At 43.1% G+C, this 19925-nt stretch overlaps 1 protein-coding gene across 1 annotated transcript in view; it reads right to left on the bottom strand.

The window, feature by feature from the left end:
• Nucleotides 1–19925, bottom strand: part of AMPD1 (adenosine monophosphate deaminase 1) — a 488628-nt gene that overhangs the window by 214072 nt on the left and 254631 nt on the right. The window contains exon 9 of the mRNA XM_086923284.1: nt 11064–11227. Within this exon, the coding sequence (XP_086779410.1) occupies nt 11064–11227 (164 nt within the window). The remainder of the gene's footprint in view (nt 1–11063; nt 11228–19925) is intronic.

Here is a 19925-nt window from a genome sequence, read left to right as displayed (position 1 = left end):
ATATCGAAGAGAAGGTAAATCACTGATTGCCCAGGGCCATGCTTATTAGGGTGATTCACCCGTCGGAAAGCAGAAGCAGTCCCAAATAGGTTCATAGATTTGGCACTCATACTTGCCAAAAGCCAGATAACACTTGCCGGAGAGGCCCCTGGCGGCCCCCACTTTACAATCATGGCAGACAGAACTCTGCAGATGGGCTAGTTATGAGGGAACTGCACTGCTGGGGATCAGGGGACTGTTCCCTGGAGTTGGATCGAGACCTTGGATCACATATTGACTGACATCCCCAATTTAGGGTACCAGAGGATTGTAAGAAGTCAGGTGAATGATGAAGAAGACCACTGAGCCCCAATGGGCAAGGCACCCACAAGATATGTACTAAGCCACATTTGCACGCAGACCTTTGCTCGTCATTCAATACAAGCACAGACAACCAACACATGACTCCCCAACACCATAATCCCACATGACATAACACATCCCCGTCTACCTCTAGCAGGACTGTTAGTTGCTCTTGTTTGTAGTTAAAGCTTATCAACATGTTAACAGTGTAGGCTTCCTAGGGATGGATTGAAACTCAGCTTGAGATGTACATGGTGGAATGGGGTGTTGACACCATGGTAAAATAAGGGAGGAATGGGAGCATGTACTTACAAGTGTAACATGTATGTTGATTAAATTTGATAAAATATGTTAAAAAAATGAGTGGGGGAAATCACTTCGTATTAAAAAATGGGAAATTGGGGTGTTCCACCCAAAAAAAATAGAAATCTAGGGGTAGTAGGTGGGGGAGGATGAAGGAACTTGGGAGAGAAAAAAGTGAAAAGAAAGACATGGGGTTGGGAGTAACCCTGTCAAAAGTAATTTGTTATTTAAAAAAGTGAAATGTTATTACCCAATTACAAGACATGATATAGGGAATTACAGTAATAATTAGCTAAGCAAGTCTTGTATAAAGCGAACAGACAGAATTAATTTTTCAAATGAATGGGAGTTAGACCTTTAATAAAAGCATATAAGAGACAAAATAAAAAGATATGCTATGATAACATTTTTATTTTGGGTGGTAAATGCCATTCATATTGAAAATGTCAATTAGCCGGTATAGGTTAATTGGTTTTTAAGATTGGCATTCATTGACCCTGTCCAGTATTGACCATAATCCTAGAAGGATACACACTTTAAACTAATCTGTGCTCGCTCTCTGGTAGCTAGGCACAGATCAGGCAGGCTTACTTAAGTTGCAATGTGTAAAGTATTTGTGCAACACACACAGTAGCAATGAAAACATCACAAAAAGACTCCACATAGTTTAGAAAAATAGGGAATATTTATCTGAGTACAACAAGACCGGAGTGACAAAAATCCAATCAGTAGAAGGCAAGATATGAAATTTTTAAAGAAGAAATTCAAAAATAGTGCTTAAAAGTCACAAGCGGTCAAACGGCTACTTGCGGTCACAAGGGTCAGAACAAATCCAATGTTCAGGCCAATCACGATGGAGGGTAGGCTGGCTACATGACCCAGACAGACCCAGCTGAAGAAATACCATGGCTGGATCAAGTGTCGATGTCGAGAGGCTACTGCACCATCGTCAAGCCACTCATCATTGTTGAACTCCGTTGAAGTGAATGCAATGCGCTGTCATCGAGCTGCGCTGAGTGTCATCGTCAAGCCACCCAGGCTGAGAATCCGCTGTCACCGAGCAGCCTCTACGTCAGCGTTGAAAGGGCAATGCAGCAGAATTTCTCACACAGGTGGGGTGATGCATCAGTTTTTCCAGAAATCAGCTGCAGAATCCACTTCTGAGGCCGAGGACTGGAGGGGGCACCTCAGGCAAGGATAGGACTCACAGATGGCAGAGTCCAGCAGCACCAGCCACACTGCAGGAAGTCTCTGGTGTCCCTGAGGCTTCAGAAAACATGAAGCAAGTCTTTGGAGTCACTCTGGGTTCAATTGAGATGGGTCCAGTCCTTGTACTCAACAGAGCAGTGATCAGTAGGCAGCACTGTAGCTCATCAAAGCAGAGAGCTTAGTAACAATGGGGTAACCCAGTATCCCTCAAAGCAGAGAAGCAGTTCCTCGGAATAGTCAGTCAAGGAAAAGTGACAATCCTTACAGCACAGTAGTTTTTACTATATCAGAGTTCTTTCCAGGTTCTGCAGTGTACTTATACCCAAAAGTGCCTTTGATGTAGGGGGTGACTTCAAAGGAGCTCTCTGAAGTGCACAAAGATCCCTTTTAACCCAGTCCCATATTTCAGGCTAACAGTGAGGGGTGAATCAGTCCTTTGTGTGTGCACAGGAATCCACCTATTGAAGTGTAAGTGTCAGCTGTTCCCTTTTCTCCCTGCCCAGGAAGACCCATCAGAATGCAGATGAGTGCTCAGAATGCACAGAAAACTTCCTGTGTTTGTGGCTGTCTAGAGGGAATGCACAAAGTGTAGCTGTGACCTAGCCCATACTTGTTCTGAAGACAGGCTGCAGGTACACAAAGAAAGTTTATAGCAGCGAAATGGCCACTTTCTAAAAGTGGCATTCCCAAAATAGTAATGTCAATTCCAACTTTACCACTAAAGATGATTTACCATTACCATTCCAAAGATATGAAACATGATTTAGTTACTCTTTTCTAATCAGAAATTACAACTTAAAAGCGTTTTAAGGAATTCTCAAAGCTAGCCTATGAGAGAAGTAGGCCTCACAGTGAAAATCAAATGTAGCTGTTCGTCACTATCAGGACATGTAAAACTTAAAAGTACCTGTCCTAACTTTTAGTTACATAGCACCCTGCCCATAGGGCTTCCTAGGGCCTACCTTAGCAGTGACCTATGAGTAATAAAAGGGGTGATTCAGGTTTTGCAAGTGGTTTTCAATATCAAGTCGAAGTGGCAGTAAACTGCACACACAGGCCTGCAATGTCAACTAGTGCTGCCGGCCCACTAGCATCATTTAGATTACAGGGTCCGGGTATATGGTATACCACTTTACAAGGGACTTACAGGTAAACCAAATCTGCCAATCTGGTATGTCACCATGTTTTAGGAGCGAAGTGCATGCACTTTAGCACTAGTCAGCAGTGGTAAAGAGCTCTGTGTCCTAAGGCCAACAAAAAGATACAGCAGGCAGGCAGGCAAAACGTTGATGAAAGACCACCCTAAGGATAACTGGTCTAACATGTCCCCCCCACCAGCTGAAAGTGGGGAGATCTACCCAACCTCTAGGGAGTTCACATCAATAAGGCAGAAAAACCTGGCAAAAGGTCAGCATTGGTGTGGTCTACTCCTGGTCTGTGTTTCACCCTAAAGTCAATAACCTGTAAGAAAATGAACCACCTCAACAATTTTGGATTCTCACTCCTCATTTGCATGAGCCACCTGAGGGGCCGGTAGTTATTCTGAATCAGAAAGTAAGTGCTAGACAGGCGTGGCCTCAACTTCTTCAGTGCCCAGACTACATCAAAAGCTTCTCTTTTTTTATAGCACTCCACCTCTGTTCCCTGTTGAATAACTTCTTGGAGATGAAGGCTACAGGTTAGTACAGGCCCTCTTTATTGAGCTGTGATAACACTGTCCCTATGCCATGTTCTGAGGCATCGTTCTGATCGATAAACTTCTGGGAGGAGTAAGGGGCCCTGAGCACAGGGGCTGCCACATGGCATGCATCAGGTATTGAAATGCAGCCTCTGTCCAATTCACATTTCTGGACTCCTTCTTAGAAGTCAGCTCTGTCAAAGGAGCAACAATGTTGCCAAGTACCTTGACAAACCTCCTGGAGTATCCAGTGAGACCCAAGAATGCTCTGACTTCAGTCTGGGTTCAAGGGGGGCTGCCAGGCCATGATAGTATTTATCTTGGCCTGGAGGGGCTGCACCTTTCCCCTGCCCACCAGATGTATCAAATACACCACAGACCCCTACCCTATCTGGCCCTTACTGGTCTAGATATTCAGGCCTGCCTACTGCAGAACCACAAGCACTTCTTGGAGGTGAAAAAGGTGGTCCCTCTAACTGCTCCTGAAGACAGCTATGCTATCTAGAAAGGCAGCTGAACAGGCATCCATAACTGCCAGTACCTGGTTCACCAACCTCTCTTAGGAGGCTGAGGCATTCTTGAACCAAAGGTATTTACTGTAAACTGATAGTAGCCCTCTGAAGTGGAGAAGACTGAACTCTCCTTGGCACCTTCTATTAGGGGCAATTTTCCAGTATCCTGATGTAAGATCATGGGTACTAAAGTGCTGGGCAGCCCCTAACCAGTCAATCAGCTCATCCACCCTAGGGATGAAATGCACAACAGTATTTGTCACAGAATTGAGCCCTCTATAATACACATAGAACCTCAGTTCAGTTGTGGTGCCCTCTCCTCTGGGACAGCTTTTGGTACTATAATCACAGGGGTGGACGAGGGGCTACTGGAGGGTTCTATCACACCCAACTCCAGCATCTAAGAGGCTTCACTCTTGATGCTGGCCCTCATGGTATCAGACAATCTGGAAGATTTATTCTTAGCAGGGAGGTTGGCCCTGTGTTCACAATATGGGTGCACAGGTGGGTAGTCCCAGGAGTAAGGGCGAAAAGAGAAGAGTACTGCACCAACACTTGGCCACAGTCCCTCTGCTGCTCAAGAGTTAGAGGGGGGGAAAGAATCACTCCGTCCACATACCCATCCCTCTCTTTGGAGTCCAAAAGGACAGGGAGAGGTTCACTCTCCTCCTTCTCCTCTCCATCTGTCACCAACAGCATGCTGAGTTCAGACTCTCAAAGTGTGGTTTGAAGCACTATGAGAAACCAAGACCTATTTGCTGTGCCCGCCTCCACGTTTTGCTCACCATTTTGCTGGTTTTCTGACTCTGATTGTGCCCTGGCCTCTGCTAACCAGATCCAGGGCCTGTGCCCTGATTGAAAGTACATGGTAATTAGTTATTATTACAATTGGTACCGACAACCTACCTGTAAGTCCCAAGTATATGTTAAGGTATGTAGGTTTAGAAGCCCAGTAGATTTAATGTACTTAAATGTGCACTGCTGTGGTGCCTGCTGTCAGTTTAAAAGCCAGCACTGCAGGCTGCTTTTGAAGTAGAAGTTTATGCAAATCTGACTTTGGAATTCAAGGTACTTCCAAAGTAGTCACCCATAAGGTCTCCCCTAGGTCTCAAGTCTCAAGTTTATTTTATTTGATTTTGTTCTCCACTGAGAACCTCAAATATTTAATACACCATATTCGATTAAAAACCACTTTGTTAAAAAGTTTTCATTCTAATACAAAGGTAAAAATAATGTTAAAAATTTTAAAAGGTTATAACATACAAATTCATTTGGCGGAGCTTTACATAGGATAATCAATTTGTGTGCTTTACTGATTCTACATTTAACGTAGATTGGTTGTAGAAACCTTTTTCTTGCCATAGCAACTGTTGCATTTGGGCAGGTGAACAATAGATGCTCTAAGTCCTGGTCTCCACCGTTACACAGATTACAATTAGTGCTTTCTTTTAAGTGCCACCTATGCGTTAGTGTTTTTACAGGAAGTATTCCTAATCTGAGCAGCACAATCTCCTAGCCCCGTGATTAAGATTACATTTTATATACTGTTGAGGGTGCTTAAAAGCAATGGATTCAGCGACATTTTTATAAAGAGATAAATTAAAACAATGCTGAACGTCAAGGTCAAAGCTGAGTCTTGGGGTAAAATGTTTTAGGAAAAGTTTCAGGTGGGCTGGTGTCCAGGATAGTAGCAAGTTAGTATTAGTCTCTGAAAGTTTGAAAGCAGTTAAGACGTTTCTTGTAAATATATGCTTCGATGAATCGCGTTCAAATGTTTCTATTGAGAGCAAGGATCGAAGCGTTCCTTCATCTGCATGTAGGAGGTTGTATGCCTACCTGATGATATTAGCAATTCCTCTGGCATAGGCACTAGTAAATGAAAACTCCAGGCGGAAGGCTTGTACTGGTACCGCCTGGGACAGCTTTGTGAGTTTCTGTAGGATCTTACCTTCTTTTAGATCTAAAAAGCTCCATTGGCTTATTGGTATATATTCCAGAGCGTATGATAGTACTGGTGGAATCTTTACACTATATACCTTAAGCATGGAGAAGAAGTGTCTTTGTCCAGAAGCGGTGTACAGTTTTAAAATTGCTCCCACATGCATTTCCGATTTCCGGGTCAAATTCAAAGTGTGGGGCCTATTCTGTAAAGTCTTAGTAAAGATTCGACCTAGGTAAGTGTAATCATTTACGACTTCCACCCTTTTTTCCCCTAGGGATCAATGGAATTTGATGCTCTTTTTCCTTCCTGAAAACAGGACTATTTTTGTTTTCGCGATGTTCGGGATAAGATAGTTTTCCTCCGAGTATTTGTACAGTGCCTGGAGGCTCCTTTGCAGTCCAAATGGAGTTAGATCTAGTATAGTCTCCCCTAGGTACCCCATCTATAGGGTACCTTGTAACTATACGCCGGGACATTATAAAAGATGTTTTATATGCCCTGGTGGGGGAAAATGCTAATTTTGTTTTTCCCCATTGTAGTGCATTGGCTCCATAGCCTAACATGGGAATACTTTAATAAAGTATAACTATTGATAGAACGGAGCTATAATATATTTTGAGGACATAAAAAAGTTATGATAAATCCAACAACTTGCTGTTGTTATATGTGTTATAATTAATACAGAAAATAAGTTATAGAACTTTCTTTTCTATGAACCAAAATCCAGCCTTCCAGACCCCCTTGTATAATTGGCCATTCTCTGCCAGGCTGAGACAAGCTGTCTTAATGAGTGTGAAGTGGCCTGCTAGAGAGACAAAGGGCTTTCGGTGGCAGGAGAACTGAAACAGCAGAAGCAGATAGCAGGAAGAGGGTGGAGAGGCCAAACTGGTCTTCAAAGAGGGAATGACAGTTTGGATAGGACACAGCCACAGTAATTAGATTAGTGGGGGAGCTGCAAGGGAAGTGTTAGTGAATCTTAGCCACACCACTGAGTTGGCTGAGCCACATCTAACTCTTCAGGGGAGACTTTCTCCATTTTGAATTTTGGAAAAATTTTGGAAAAATAGTGCTTTCTAGGACAAGAAGTGCAAGAAGTGCAAGAAGTGCAAGAAGTGGTCATACACCTGGGTGGCAATCTGCACCAGAGGAGAGCTGCCCAGAAACTTAGATTTACTGCCTGAAACCATAAGGAGAAGAAGGATTATCCTACTGGAACCGTTGTCTGCACCCATAGGACTGCACTCTGAAGGACTGCACCTCCTGCACAATCTGGTACTACAGCCCAAAGGACTTTGCCTGGCTTCAAAGCTACAAGTTAACAGAGCCCACCTGAATCATCTCCACCAAGTAGTCCCCAGTCTGAAATGCTGCGAGTGGACTTTTAAGGGATTGGCCAAGTGCATTGTGGGGATTGTAATTCAAACATCCCAAAGACCATCTCAGAGCTTTTAGACCACTGGAATGGTGTTATAAGGACTGTAAACCCTCAAGGAGACCTTCTGGAAGATGTTGCAGCTGTTTGGTGACATTTGGAGCAAGTATTGTAAAAAGCTTCATGAATTGACTAGGTATATTGTAGGAGATGTAGTCTCTGATCCCAAGAGGAACCCCAGAGCATCCGAACCCTTGGCTGGTGTTGTGGACCACCTTCCTGCATCAAGAAACACTTCTGGACGAAAGTGTATAGAACCCATGACTTTGTTACACACCTATCTCCTAAGTTAAGCCTGCCTGCTTGTTGCCAGCTGCCAAGGGTTGTTTAAGGGACTAATTTATTGAGACCTTGACTAAACTTTTTATTGTGATTGTGGCCTTATTACTGGTGGCAGGTACCTACCTGCGCCTACTAATAAACCACTTTCCAACAAGCACCTTGTGGGGTTGCCTGGGAGCTTAAGGTCCACCAGGTAGGTAGCCTTACCCTTCTTCTCAATCACCTCAAAGGGCCCAGCCCAATAGTCCTAAATGGCCCTGGGCTCCACCGGGTCCATCACCCACACGATCTGCTGTGCCCAAATTCCACAGAGGTAGAATTTTGGTTATACTACTCTTTCATCACAGCCGGACTGGCTTCTACATTGTCAGAAGCTTGCTTCCACATCTTCTGAAGGCCAGCATGTAGCTTACTACATCCCAGGCATTCTTCCTGGAAACTTGCTCTCAGACTTTCTACATCCGACTCAGACTGCCCAAACAGAAGCTCAAAGAGCCTGAAGGATGGCAATAGAAGGTCAGACTTATTATTCAAGTCCTCATGTAGGCCTCCTTAAACATGCCCTTCAGGGTCGTGTTGAATCTCTGAACGAGCCGGTTGGTTTGTGGATGATAAGGTGTGGAGAACTTGTAAGTTCCTCCACATTCCTTCAACATTGACTGCATATAAACAAACATGAAGTTTGTGCCCCTGCCTGAAACAACTCTCTTAGGGAAACCCACTCAGGCAAAAATCCCAATCAGTGTCTTTGCCACTGCAGGTGTAGTCATTGTCCTCAAAGGGATTGACTCTGGGTATCAAGTGGCATAATCCCCCAGAACCAGGATGAACCTGTTGTCTGAAGCAGTCTTGGGATCCATAGGTCCTAAAATGTCAATGCCAATCCTCTCATAGGATGCACCAATTACTTGCGGTGGATTACGGAGGGCTTAAAGCCTTCACCCTGTCTTTGATATAGCCTGGAAGGTTACACAGGTCCTGCAGAATCCATCTGAGGATGTACTTATCTTGGGCCAAAGGAAATGTGGGATAAGCCTTGCAAAGGTTTTGTTTTGGCCCAAGTGTCATGCCAGGGGTATCTCATGAACCAGCTCCTGTAGGAAGGCCCTGTAGCACTTTGGGACCACCAGGGCCTTTGCTTTTCCATGCATAGGGGCCTTAGGATCAGTATAAAGGAGGCTGTCCTCCCAGTAAATGTGATAACTCCCACAGATATCACCTTCTGTTTGGTCTTCAGCCTGTTTCCTCCTGCCCTCAAGGGTTGGATACTCCATCTGTGCCCTACATAACTCCTCCTTGGCGGGTCCTCCTTCTACATGCCATCCAGCAAGTATGTTTAGGCATGTCACCAAGGGAAGCAGTGCCCACCTCAGTTGGCACTCGGGCGGACACCGTAAGTGCCCCATCCATTTCACTAGGAAAACACTCAGGGGGGGCACTGCCTTTCCCCTTTGTAGCAGCTGGCTGGGCCATTGTTCCAGGCTCCAGCCCTTTTTGACACCCATCCTGGGCAGCAGTGTTACTTGTCAATGCTCTGCTCCAATCACGTAAACCCATCTCAACATGAGCCTTGAGTTCCACTACTTTACAGATAGTGTGTGAAAGGTCATTACCCAACATACAGTCCACAAGCATGGAAGGGCTCACAGAAACTTTCAGAAGACCTATAACTTCCCCACTCAATTGGAACCAGGGCCACAGGATAGTGACCCTCTCTGTTGTCAGCCACCAAAACCTGGTGGGGCGCTTTAAGAATTAAATGCTCATGGAAAACCAGCTGACTCCTTACCATAGTCATACTGGCTCTTGTATCCCTCAGAGCATCCACACATTGCCTACACTGTGTAGTATTCGAGAGCTCATGGATCTTAGCAGCCCTCTCAATGTCACCCAGAGACACTAGGGTAACCCTGTGAAACTCCCCCCAATTAACCGGCACAAATTTCTTCCCCGCACTTCACTAGCCACCCCTGGATTCTTTCCTCCAGTGGGAGGTGGTGCTCTTTTTGTACACTTGGTATCCCTCTTGTAATACTCATACCTATAACACTCATTGCACTTAATGGGCTTGGGCTGCTGACCTTTGTAGGGGCAGGTTTTCTTCTGGTGGTCAGATTGGAAATGAGCACCAGACTCTTTCCCTTGTGAGTTTTTTGGGGGGGGCATTTGGAAGAACTCTGTCTTTGTATCTCCCCCTCATTCTTCTGTTGGGATCCCTGGCTACCCTTTTGGAAGTCCCGTCAAATGCTTTCTTGGACAATCTGGTGCTGACCCAGATGTCCGCCTCCTCAGCAGGTTTCATGAAATCAATTAACTTGCTATCTATTAGGAGTTAGTGCAGCTCTGGAAAATAAATATCAAGCATGTGGTCATTCAAAATCAAGATGTAGTGTCCTGAAATCACCAACCTTGCTGCCCCTCACCCAGCTCTTCAGTGCCTTGATGGCATAATCCAGGAAATCCACCCATGTTTGTGGTGAGATCTTGTGGCTGCCCTTGAACCTGAGCCTACACCTCTCAGGAATTAGTCCAAACTTGCTGACTAGTATGGCCTTCATTGCAGTGTAGCAAGTCTGGTCCTATAACTGCAGTGTAAAGAGTGTCTCTCTCACCACCATGGGCATATTCCTCCACAAACTACCACCCCAGACGTTTGTATTTATGAGCAGCCATGTCATTTTCAATTTACTCGAGACACTTTTTCTTATAATACTAGCATGATATAGTCCCTGTTTGACAGCAGACCTAGAAAATTGACTACGGGAATGCTCTCTTTCTAAATACTCAGAAACTCGTCATATTGAAGCTGCAGTCCATACAGAATGCGGCTGCAAGGATTCTTCTTGACATCCCCCGTCGCCAGTCCACTACTCCCGCCATTCGTCATCTGCATTGGCTAAAAGTAGAGAGCCGAATTAAATTTAAGGCCCTCTGTATTGCCTATAAGGCAGTGCATGGCGTCGGACCTAAGTTTCTGACAGAAGCGTTTCAGCTGTACACCCCCAAGAGGCAGCTTAGATCCGCCAACACCTGCCTCCTTCCAGTGCCTCGCACAAGAACTGCTACCTGGTTAGACAGGCGCTTTCTGGTGGCTACACCCAAACTTTGGAATCTATTGCCATTGGCGATTAAAACTGCCCCCAATCTGATGAGCTTTCGTAGGCTCTTAAAAACATGGCTGTTTAACCAGTAAGTTGCTGTCTGATCGTTTTAGCCTCCATATGCGCCGAGACACCTTCGGGTATTTGTATGCGCAATAAAAATCTCGAAAATAAATAAATAAATAAATAAATAAAATGATTCTCTAAACATGCCATTGAATATTACGACTTGAGTATGAAAGATCTGGAATAAAATACATACTAAATCCTGGGAACCTGGATCATCCATCTCATATTTGGGGAATAGACCCTGTGCATGTTGAACCATTTGGCAAGCTTTGTCCACTCCTCTGGCGAACGGCCATATATGGAGAGACGAGGCTCAGCGTATTGATACTTTGCATCCTCCAAATCAGAGCCGACTTCCTGAAATAAAAAGAAATTGCGTTTTTTCATTATTACAATAATTAAATCATGTCACAGAGAAGAAATCATATGTATATCAGTGTTATTGCCTTGAAAGTTGTACATCTCACCGTTTGATACAAATGCAGTGCTAATGGTTTTAAAGAAGAATCTCCAAAAATGGAGTACATGGGAAACATCTTCTCAGCTCTTGATTTGATGCAAACCAGGCTACTATCATAATGGCGCTATTCTCTAAACTTCTACCCAACTTGTATAATTCTTGCATAACAAACATGTTCCTTGAAAGTAATAATATACGTCTATAAATATCTGTAAAATAAATTTTTTATATGAGAAAGAGTACTTTGCTGTCTTTTATTTCCTGACTGCATCTTGACCTGGTTTCCAAGGCAGATGGAGAACTTGGCATGGCACTGATGAAATTACTAGCCCAAGCCTCGCCAAAGAAAAATCTTTATACAGGATGGAAATGCTTGCTAGCTTCAAAACACTGGGGGCCTTATCAAGAAAGGGCGATACATTATCACCGCTTTTATTGGCAGGAAACTGCCGGTAAAGCGGTGATATTGGGCTTGATAATATGCCCTTGTGAATTCCTATAGAAGCCCAGGTTAACACATAACCTGGGCTTCTATGGATTTGGGCCCAGATCTTTGGACTGGGGTGAATGTGTGACATTGATCCACATTCTGTCCATCACCTGTTTTGTTTGCAATACCGCCATAAGTGCGCTGGGGATGCTCAGACGTGGGTCCCAGGCACTCCACACCACTGGAGTCAAGCTAGCCGGGCTGATGAGAGGTGTTACCTCGAAACCGGTCCGGTCCTCGGATGCTTGATTCCGTTCTGGGAAGGACATGGCTTTTGTAGTTCAGACTGGACTGTTCCCATTGGGCACAGGGTCAGAGCTGATTTGCATATCACCATTGTCTAATCCAGGGTGGTGTGGAGTGCAAAAAAACGATGGATTTGGGCCCAGATCTTTGGACTGGGGTGAATGTGTGACATTGATCCACATTCTGTCCATCACCTGTTTTGTTTGCAATACCGCCATAAGTGCGCTGGGGATGCTCAGACGTGAGTCCCAGGCACTCCACACCACTGGAGTCAAGCTAGCCGGGCTGATGAGAGGTGTTACCTCGAAACCGGTCCGGTCCTCGGATGCTTGATTCCGTTCTGGGAAGGACATTGCTTTTGTAGTTCGGACTGGAATGTTCCCATGGGGCACAGGGTCAGAGCTGATTTGCATATCGCCATTGTCTAACCCAGGGTGGTGTGGAGTGCAAAAAAACGATGGATTTGGGCCCAGATCTTTGGACTGGGGTGAATGTGTGACATTGATCCACATTCTGTCCATCGCCTGTTTTGTTTGCAATACCGCCATAAGTGCGCTGGGGATGCTCAGACGTGGGTCCCAGGCACTCCACACCACTGGAGTCAAGCTAGCCGGGCTGATGAGAGGTGTTACCTCGAAACCGGTCCGGTCCTCGTATGCTTGATTCCGTTCTGGGAAGGACATGGCTTTTGTAGTTCGGACTGGACTGTTCCCATGGGGCACAGGGTCAGAGCTGATTTGCATATCACCATTGTCTAACCCAGGGTGGTGTGGAGTGCAAAAAAACGATGGATTTGGGCCCAGATCTTTGGACTGGGGTGAATGTGTGACATTGATCCACATTCTGTCCATCACCTGTTTTGTTTGCAATACCGCCATAAGTGCGCTGGGGATGCTCAGACGTGGGTCCCGGCACTCCACACCACTGGAGTCAAGCTAGCCGGGCTGATGAGAGGTGTTACCTCGAAACCGGTCCTGTCCTCGGATGCTTGATTCCGCTCTGGGAAGGACATGGCTTTTGTAGTTCGGACTGGACTGTTCCCATGGGGCACAGGGTCAGAGCTGATTTGCATATCGCCATTGTCTAACCCAGGGTGGTGTGGAGTGCAAAAAAACGATGGATTTGGGCCCAGATCTTTGGACTGGGGTGAATGTGTGAGATTGATCCACATTCTGTCCATCACCTGTTTTGTTTGCAATACCGCCATAAGTGCGCTGGGGATGCTCAGACGTGGGTCCCAGGCACTCCACACCACTGGAGTCAAGCTAGCCGGGCTGATGAGAGGTGTTACCTCGAAACCGGTCCGGTCCTCGGATGCTTGATTCCGTTCTGGGAAGGACATGGCTTTTGTAGTTCGGACTCGACTGTTCCCATGGGGTACAGGGTCAGAGCTGATTTGCATATCGCCATTGTCTAACCCAGGGTGGTGTGGAGTGCAAAAAAACGATGGATTTGGGCCCATATCTTTGGACTGGGGTGAATGTGTTACATTGATCCACATTCTGTCCATCACCTGTTTTGTTTGCAATACCGGATCAGTTTTTGGTAGCAGAGTTCGGTTGCTATGGTAACATACATGTTACATGTTAATTACATAGGATACATGTCTAAAATATGTTGTTAGGTTTGTTCACTTGTTGCATGTAGTCGAAAGGATTTTTCCAGCAGTGTGAAAAATTCCTGGTTGTTTGCCGGCAAAGAGGAGTGTGACTAGAAGAGTTACACAGTGCATTTGTTCTGTTTCAAAATTGTGGTATAGAATATAGAATATATAGAATATATCACGTGTTGTGGACGTACAACACAAGTTTAGGGATCTTAGATGTGACCGATTGAATGTAATAGTGAGGATTGTCTATGAAATTGTATCATTAAGCATAGGGACCTGGTGAGCCCGTTTTAAAACTTTTTGTGAAAAGAGTAATAGGATTTATCCAAGCTTGAGAGAAGGGTGAGATAGCGTTGTCTATTCTTATTAACGTTTGACGTTTTCTGTGGTTGGTTTAAGTCCTGCCAAGATTTTGTGTGTGTATGATTAGGGTTTCCGTTTGAATGCGTGAATGATCGTATAGAAATAGCGTTGTTTATTTTATGCGGAGAGAGTTCTGAATGTTTGTAAAACTATCACTTTATTAGCGAAACAGACAAGTGGTTTGTTTATTTGTGGTTACTAATTAAATTTCATTGGAAAAGCATTGTTTAAAATGGCGCTGTGAAAATTTTTGTGAAGGAGGGGTGAGTTTACGGAGTAACACACAGTGAAGCTGCAGCGGCAGTGTACGTCATTTCGGTTCGCGCTGTGATTGGCTAACATACGTCACAGAAAGCGCACTGATTGGTTTATGTGACAGTGACGAGCTGGTACCAGATTGGTCAGTTCTGAATACTGTATTTCTATTGGTTGAGCAAGGTGGTGACGTAGCCTAACCTGATTGGCTTGTTGGTGTCTTTCGTGCACGGATTGGCTAGAATAGCGGAACACCAAGAAAACATTTCGAAGCTTTCGGAATAAACGATTTTGATTTTAATCATGAGTTATTGGAACGATAGTGAGATAAAAAAGCCTTCATGGTTTCAAAAAGTGAAAAATGTATTTAAACCTGACAAGAAAATTGAAAAGCGTGGTGGTAAATTACTTCATAAGTACAAAACACCCGCAGCCTATATGGAAGGCGAATATGGCTTTCATACTGTAATTTGGTTTGACAATTGGATGCATTATACTAAAAATGATGGCGTATTAGTCTGACCGGAAGATGGGTCATTTAATATGAAAGTTTTGAGAAACTTGAGAGGAAAAATTATGGATCTTGTGCCGCAGCTTAGACCTACACAATTTGAGGCATTGGTTGAATGGGAAGTTGAGATGATGGAACTTGAGCGTGAAAGCAAATGCTTAGCACCTAGATATTCAAAGTATATTCTAAATAGAGAAACACATGAAGACAAAGTGAGACGCTGGAGAAAGGCAGACATGTATGATGGTCTGTATCCAGTGAGAATAATGATTACTGAATATCTAGAACAAAAGAAAGCTCAAAAGAGACTTGATGAGGAATTAGATGATGCAGTTTTAGAAGACATTTATGCTACTAAACGCAAACCGCCACCTTATCAAGTAGATTCTCAATCTACCCCGAGAGTTTCTACAGGAACTTCTCCAAGTGCACCTCCTAGGGAAGCTGAGGAAGGTTCTCCCAGATTTTTAAAATTACCTGAAAGAGTAGGGTCAATAAATAATTGTAGTACACCTAGAGAAAATGGAATTCCTCAACAGGAAAATAATTTTGTGAGAAATCAGGAAAGAATACTTGCTGACATGCCGGAAATTTCCAGTTACAATAAAGCGAAGGAAGATTTAATTCAACAATTGACAAAAAGCATGGAAGCAGTGACAGTACCAGTAACTATTGGTCCTGTTGTACCAGTTTTCGATCAAGGAGAAAATAGACATTCTGCTTTGACAGTTCCATTAAATGCAGAAATTCAAAAAGTGGCTGAGAGATTTTATTCGGAACTTTCAGAAATACATAGAGAAAAATCTATGATGCCAAATTTAACTTTAAATGGGAGTCTGTCAGGTTCTCAAACACCATCTGTGGCAGAATCAGATCCAGGTCCGTCAGAGAGAAGCCTAAACAGAATAGATTTAACCCAAAATGCGTTGTCCCCAGAAGCTCTTGATTATAAAAAGCTTGATGTTGCAAAATTAAAAGCTGATTTAGAAGAATTGGTTATTGGCACAATTGGTACTGACAGTTTGAAATTGTATCAGGATGATGAACTTCTTTTTATTTGTAAGAGTATTCAGTGGAAAACAAAAAACAGGTATGAGCAACTGGAAGAAATGGCTGCTGAATTAGAAATTGATTTGAGTAAGCAGAAACATTTGCAGAAACACTACAGAGTGGATTTTTCTGAAAGGGATATTGACAATCCCAATGCTGCTGGAAGAATGGCCCATATAAAAGAATTAATAAGTTTTCCCAGAAAACTAGGTGAATTAGGTAAATGGAGAATAAAATGGTCAAAGAATAAAGAACAGGATAAAAGATTGAGAAATGAAGTGGTTTCAGAATTTCCAATGAGGGAAATAGCAGGAGGAGGGTATGTGCATGTTCCTTGGTCCAGACAGGATTTTCTCCTGTTTACCGATGATTTTCCACGTCTGAGGGAAAAACCAGTTGAGTGGTACCGACAGGTAGACAGATTTATAAAGGTGTCAAAGGTTCTGTGGATTGATCTGGATGGATTCTTTGACATTGTTGTCCCATCAGATCTTTGGATAGAATGCAAAATTTCTGTGGATTGGCCAAAAGAAGAACCTGCCCGAGACACAATTACAGGTGTCCCATCAAAAGATGTCATGGACATATATAATAAAGTAATGTATTGGCTGAAAGGGAAAATTCCCCCGAAAGAAGTGGACTGGGTTAAAATTGACAGAACAAATCAGGAACCAAAAGAATCAGTACATTCATTTTATGAAAGGTTACTGTTTACATGTAAATGTTGAAGAGCTAAAACAAAAGCTCCCATGTCTTTATTGCGGCGAAATTGGACACTGGAAGCGCGAGTGTAAAAACCCGCCCAGAAATTTTAAAAATAATTCATTGAATCCACAGGTGCAGTGTGAGTTAAATCAGCAGCAACAGCAGCAGCTACAGCAACAGTTAAACGAGTTAAGTCAGCAGCGACAGCTACAGCGACAGGTAGCAAATCAGCAGAGCCAGATTCAGCAGAACCAGATACAGCAGAGCCAAATTCAGCAGAGTCAGGTACCACAAGCACCATTTCCTAATAGTGCTAATGCTCAGAGGTTTACACCCGAAACAGGTTTCTGTGGAGGTAATCAGGTAAATAATGTGTCAAGAGTTAACATGTCAAATGCTTCTCAATTTTGGCTGAAAAATAAAGAAGAGAGTGATTCATCAAAAGATTATTCATGACGGTGCCTGAGAGAGGAAGAAGTGTGTGTGCTTGGACTCACTCTTGAAGTAGATCAGTCTGGTCCATTTGTGAATGGTAAAGTGAACGATGTTGATATCACTTTCCTTGTGGATACAGGGGCTACCCGTTCTACTGTTAGATCAGCAGAAATAGAAAATCTTCCTCTCTCTGGTGAGTCCATCCAATTTGTAGGTATAGCTAATCAGCAAATTAAAACAAGTTTAACAGAACCAGTAAAAGTGGAAATTGGAAATTACAAAGATAAACACAGGTTTCTAGTTTGTGACAGCAGTCCTGTGAATCTGTTGGGTCGTGATATATTATGCAAAATGAATTGCAAGATATATTGCTCACCAGATGGCATTGAAATGCAAACATCAGAAGAAGATGGGCTTTATAAATTGACAATGTTGATGGTCGATGAAGAAAAGAAATTATGTTTTCCTGTTTTTGATAAAAATGATTTGCCAGAAGAGCTAAAAAAGCCAGTTAATCAAGAAATTTGGGATCTAACTGGGAATGACGTGGGTCTTATGAAAAATGTAGATCCAGTAAAAATTACTGTAAAGCAGGGAATAGATTTTCCAAATGTTCCTCAATACAAAATGAAAGCTGAGACAATTGAAGGTGTCATTCCAGTGATTGAAAAATTCATAAGTCAAGGTGTGCTAAAAGAAATTGAGAGCAGCCCATGTAATTCACCAATTATGGGTATTAAAAAGCCAAATGGAACATATAGAATTGTTCAGGATTTAAAATAAAATGAACTAAATTGTTGTTCCATGCTGCCCAATTGTTCCAAATCCTGCGGTAATTCTTTATCAGATTCCGCATGACGCAGAATGGTACACGGTCATTGACCTGTGTAATGCCTTCTTTACAGTTCCATTGCATCCAGAGAGCCAGCAAATTTTTGCATTTAGGTTCCAGAATCGCATTTTAGCATTGGGTCGTATCCCACAGGGGTATACTGAGAGTCCATCTATCTTTAATAAGTTATTAAAGAAGTCTCTGGAAGATCTGATATTGCCTGGAAATTCTACACTGGTTCAGTATATTGATGACTTGCTCGTGGCAGCAAAAACACGAGAAAATTGTGTAACTGACACCATTACTCTTTTAAATCGATTGGCAGATGAGGGACATAAAGTGTCACCTGCAAAATTGCAGTTTTGTAAACAAGAAGTAAAATATCTTGGACACAGAATTGAAAAGGGAACAAGACAAGTGACAATTGAAAGAATTAAAATGATTCGAGCAATACAGCCTCCGACAACACAAAGACAAGTCAGAATGTTTCTGGGAATGGTTGGTTACTGTCGACAATGGATTAGTGGATTTTCAGTAATTGTGAAACCACTGCAAAGACTGACAAAAGCAGACATAAAAGATCCAATCAGATTGTCAAAAATTGAATTAGAGGCTTTTGAAAAATTAAAAAGAAGCTTATGTGAAGCTCCAGCTTTGGGTATGCCAGATTATGAGAAAGAGTTTGAGTTGTACTGCAGCAAAAGGGAAGGATGTGCATTGTCTGTTTTGATTCAGAGACATGGAAAATTGAGAAAGCCAATTGCATATTTCTCAGCTGTTTTGGATCCTGTTGCAAAAGCTTTGCCAGGTTGCTTAAAAGCAGTTGCTGCAACAAGTGTAAGTCTTGAACAGAGTGAGGGTATCATTATGGGATTTCCTGTAAAAGTATATGTACCTCATTCAGTTGAAATTCTTCTTACCAGAAGCAAAACTCAGCATTCAACAAGTAGCAGACTGACAAAATATGAAAAAACAATTCTGGGATCAGATAATGTTTCAATTGCAAGATGTGTGAACCTAAATCCTTCCACATTATTGCCAGATGGAGTTGTTACTGAGGTAAATAATGAAAATGACATTGATCATGAATGCCTGGATGTTGTAGATTACTGTACAAAACCTCGACAGGGCATAAAAGATGTTCCTTTACCTGAATCTGACCTGGTATATTTTGTTGATGGTTCCTGTTTAAGAACTGATGAAGGAATTCTGAGAGCAGCATATTCAGTGTGTACAGTTTCAGATGTTGTTGAGGGTTCACCTCTTGATGGAATTCGTTCTGCTCAGATTGCAGAGCTAATTGGTTTAATTTGAGCTCGTGAAAAAGCAGCTGGTAAAAAGGTAATCATAGTGACTGATAGTCAGTATGGATATGGCGTAGTTCATGACTATGGACAGCTATGGTCTCAAAGAGGTTATTTGACCTCTGCAGGTACGCCAATCAGAAATGCAAAATTGATCAAGAGATTGATCGATGGCATTCAGTTACCAGAGCAAATTGCTGTTGTCAAGTGTGCTGCTCACAAGAAGGGAGAAGATTACATTACTAAAGGCAACGCTTATGCGGATGAGATCGCGAGGTACTGCGCAAAGAACAATTATTCAATCAATCGGGAATAAGACAAAAGTCACATGTTGAATTCTCTCATGCTAATTTCTGTAGTTGAAACATGGCAGGGGGTAAAAGAATTGCAAGATGAGGCAGAAGAAGAAGAGAAAAACACATGGTTAAAAGCAGAATGTAGACAGCGAGAGGAAGATGGAGTTTGGGTTTACAAAGATGGAAGGCCTGTAATGCCAAACTGCATGATTGCTGACATGGCACGGATGTACCATGGTCCAGGGCATTTAGGAAGAGATTCAATGATCAGACTATTCAGAGAAACATGGTTCAGTCCAAAATTCAGAATCATTGCAGAGTCACTTTGCCAAAGATGTTTGACCTGTCAACAAATGAATCCAAATAGAAAAACTGTTGTAAGCATGGGAACCATAGGACAGGAGGGTGGTCCATTTACCAGATTGCAGATGGATTTCATTGACATGCCGAAGCATAACAAGCTCAAATATGTGCTTGTGTTTGTTTGTCTGTTTTCAAG

This window comes from Lissotriton vulgaris, chromosome 5, assembly GCF_964263255.1.
Source record: "Lissotriton vulgaris chromosome 5, aLisVul1.2, whole genome shotgun sequence".
Classification (NCBI taxonomy): Eukaryota; Metazoa; Chordata; class Amphibia; order Caudata; family Salamandridae; genus Lissotriton; species Lissotriton vulgaris.
The sequence above is the reverse complement of the archived record's forward strand: the minus strand, read 5'-3'. Positions and strand labels throughout refer to the sequence as shown.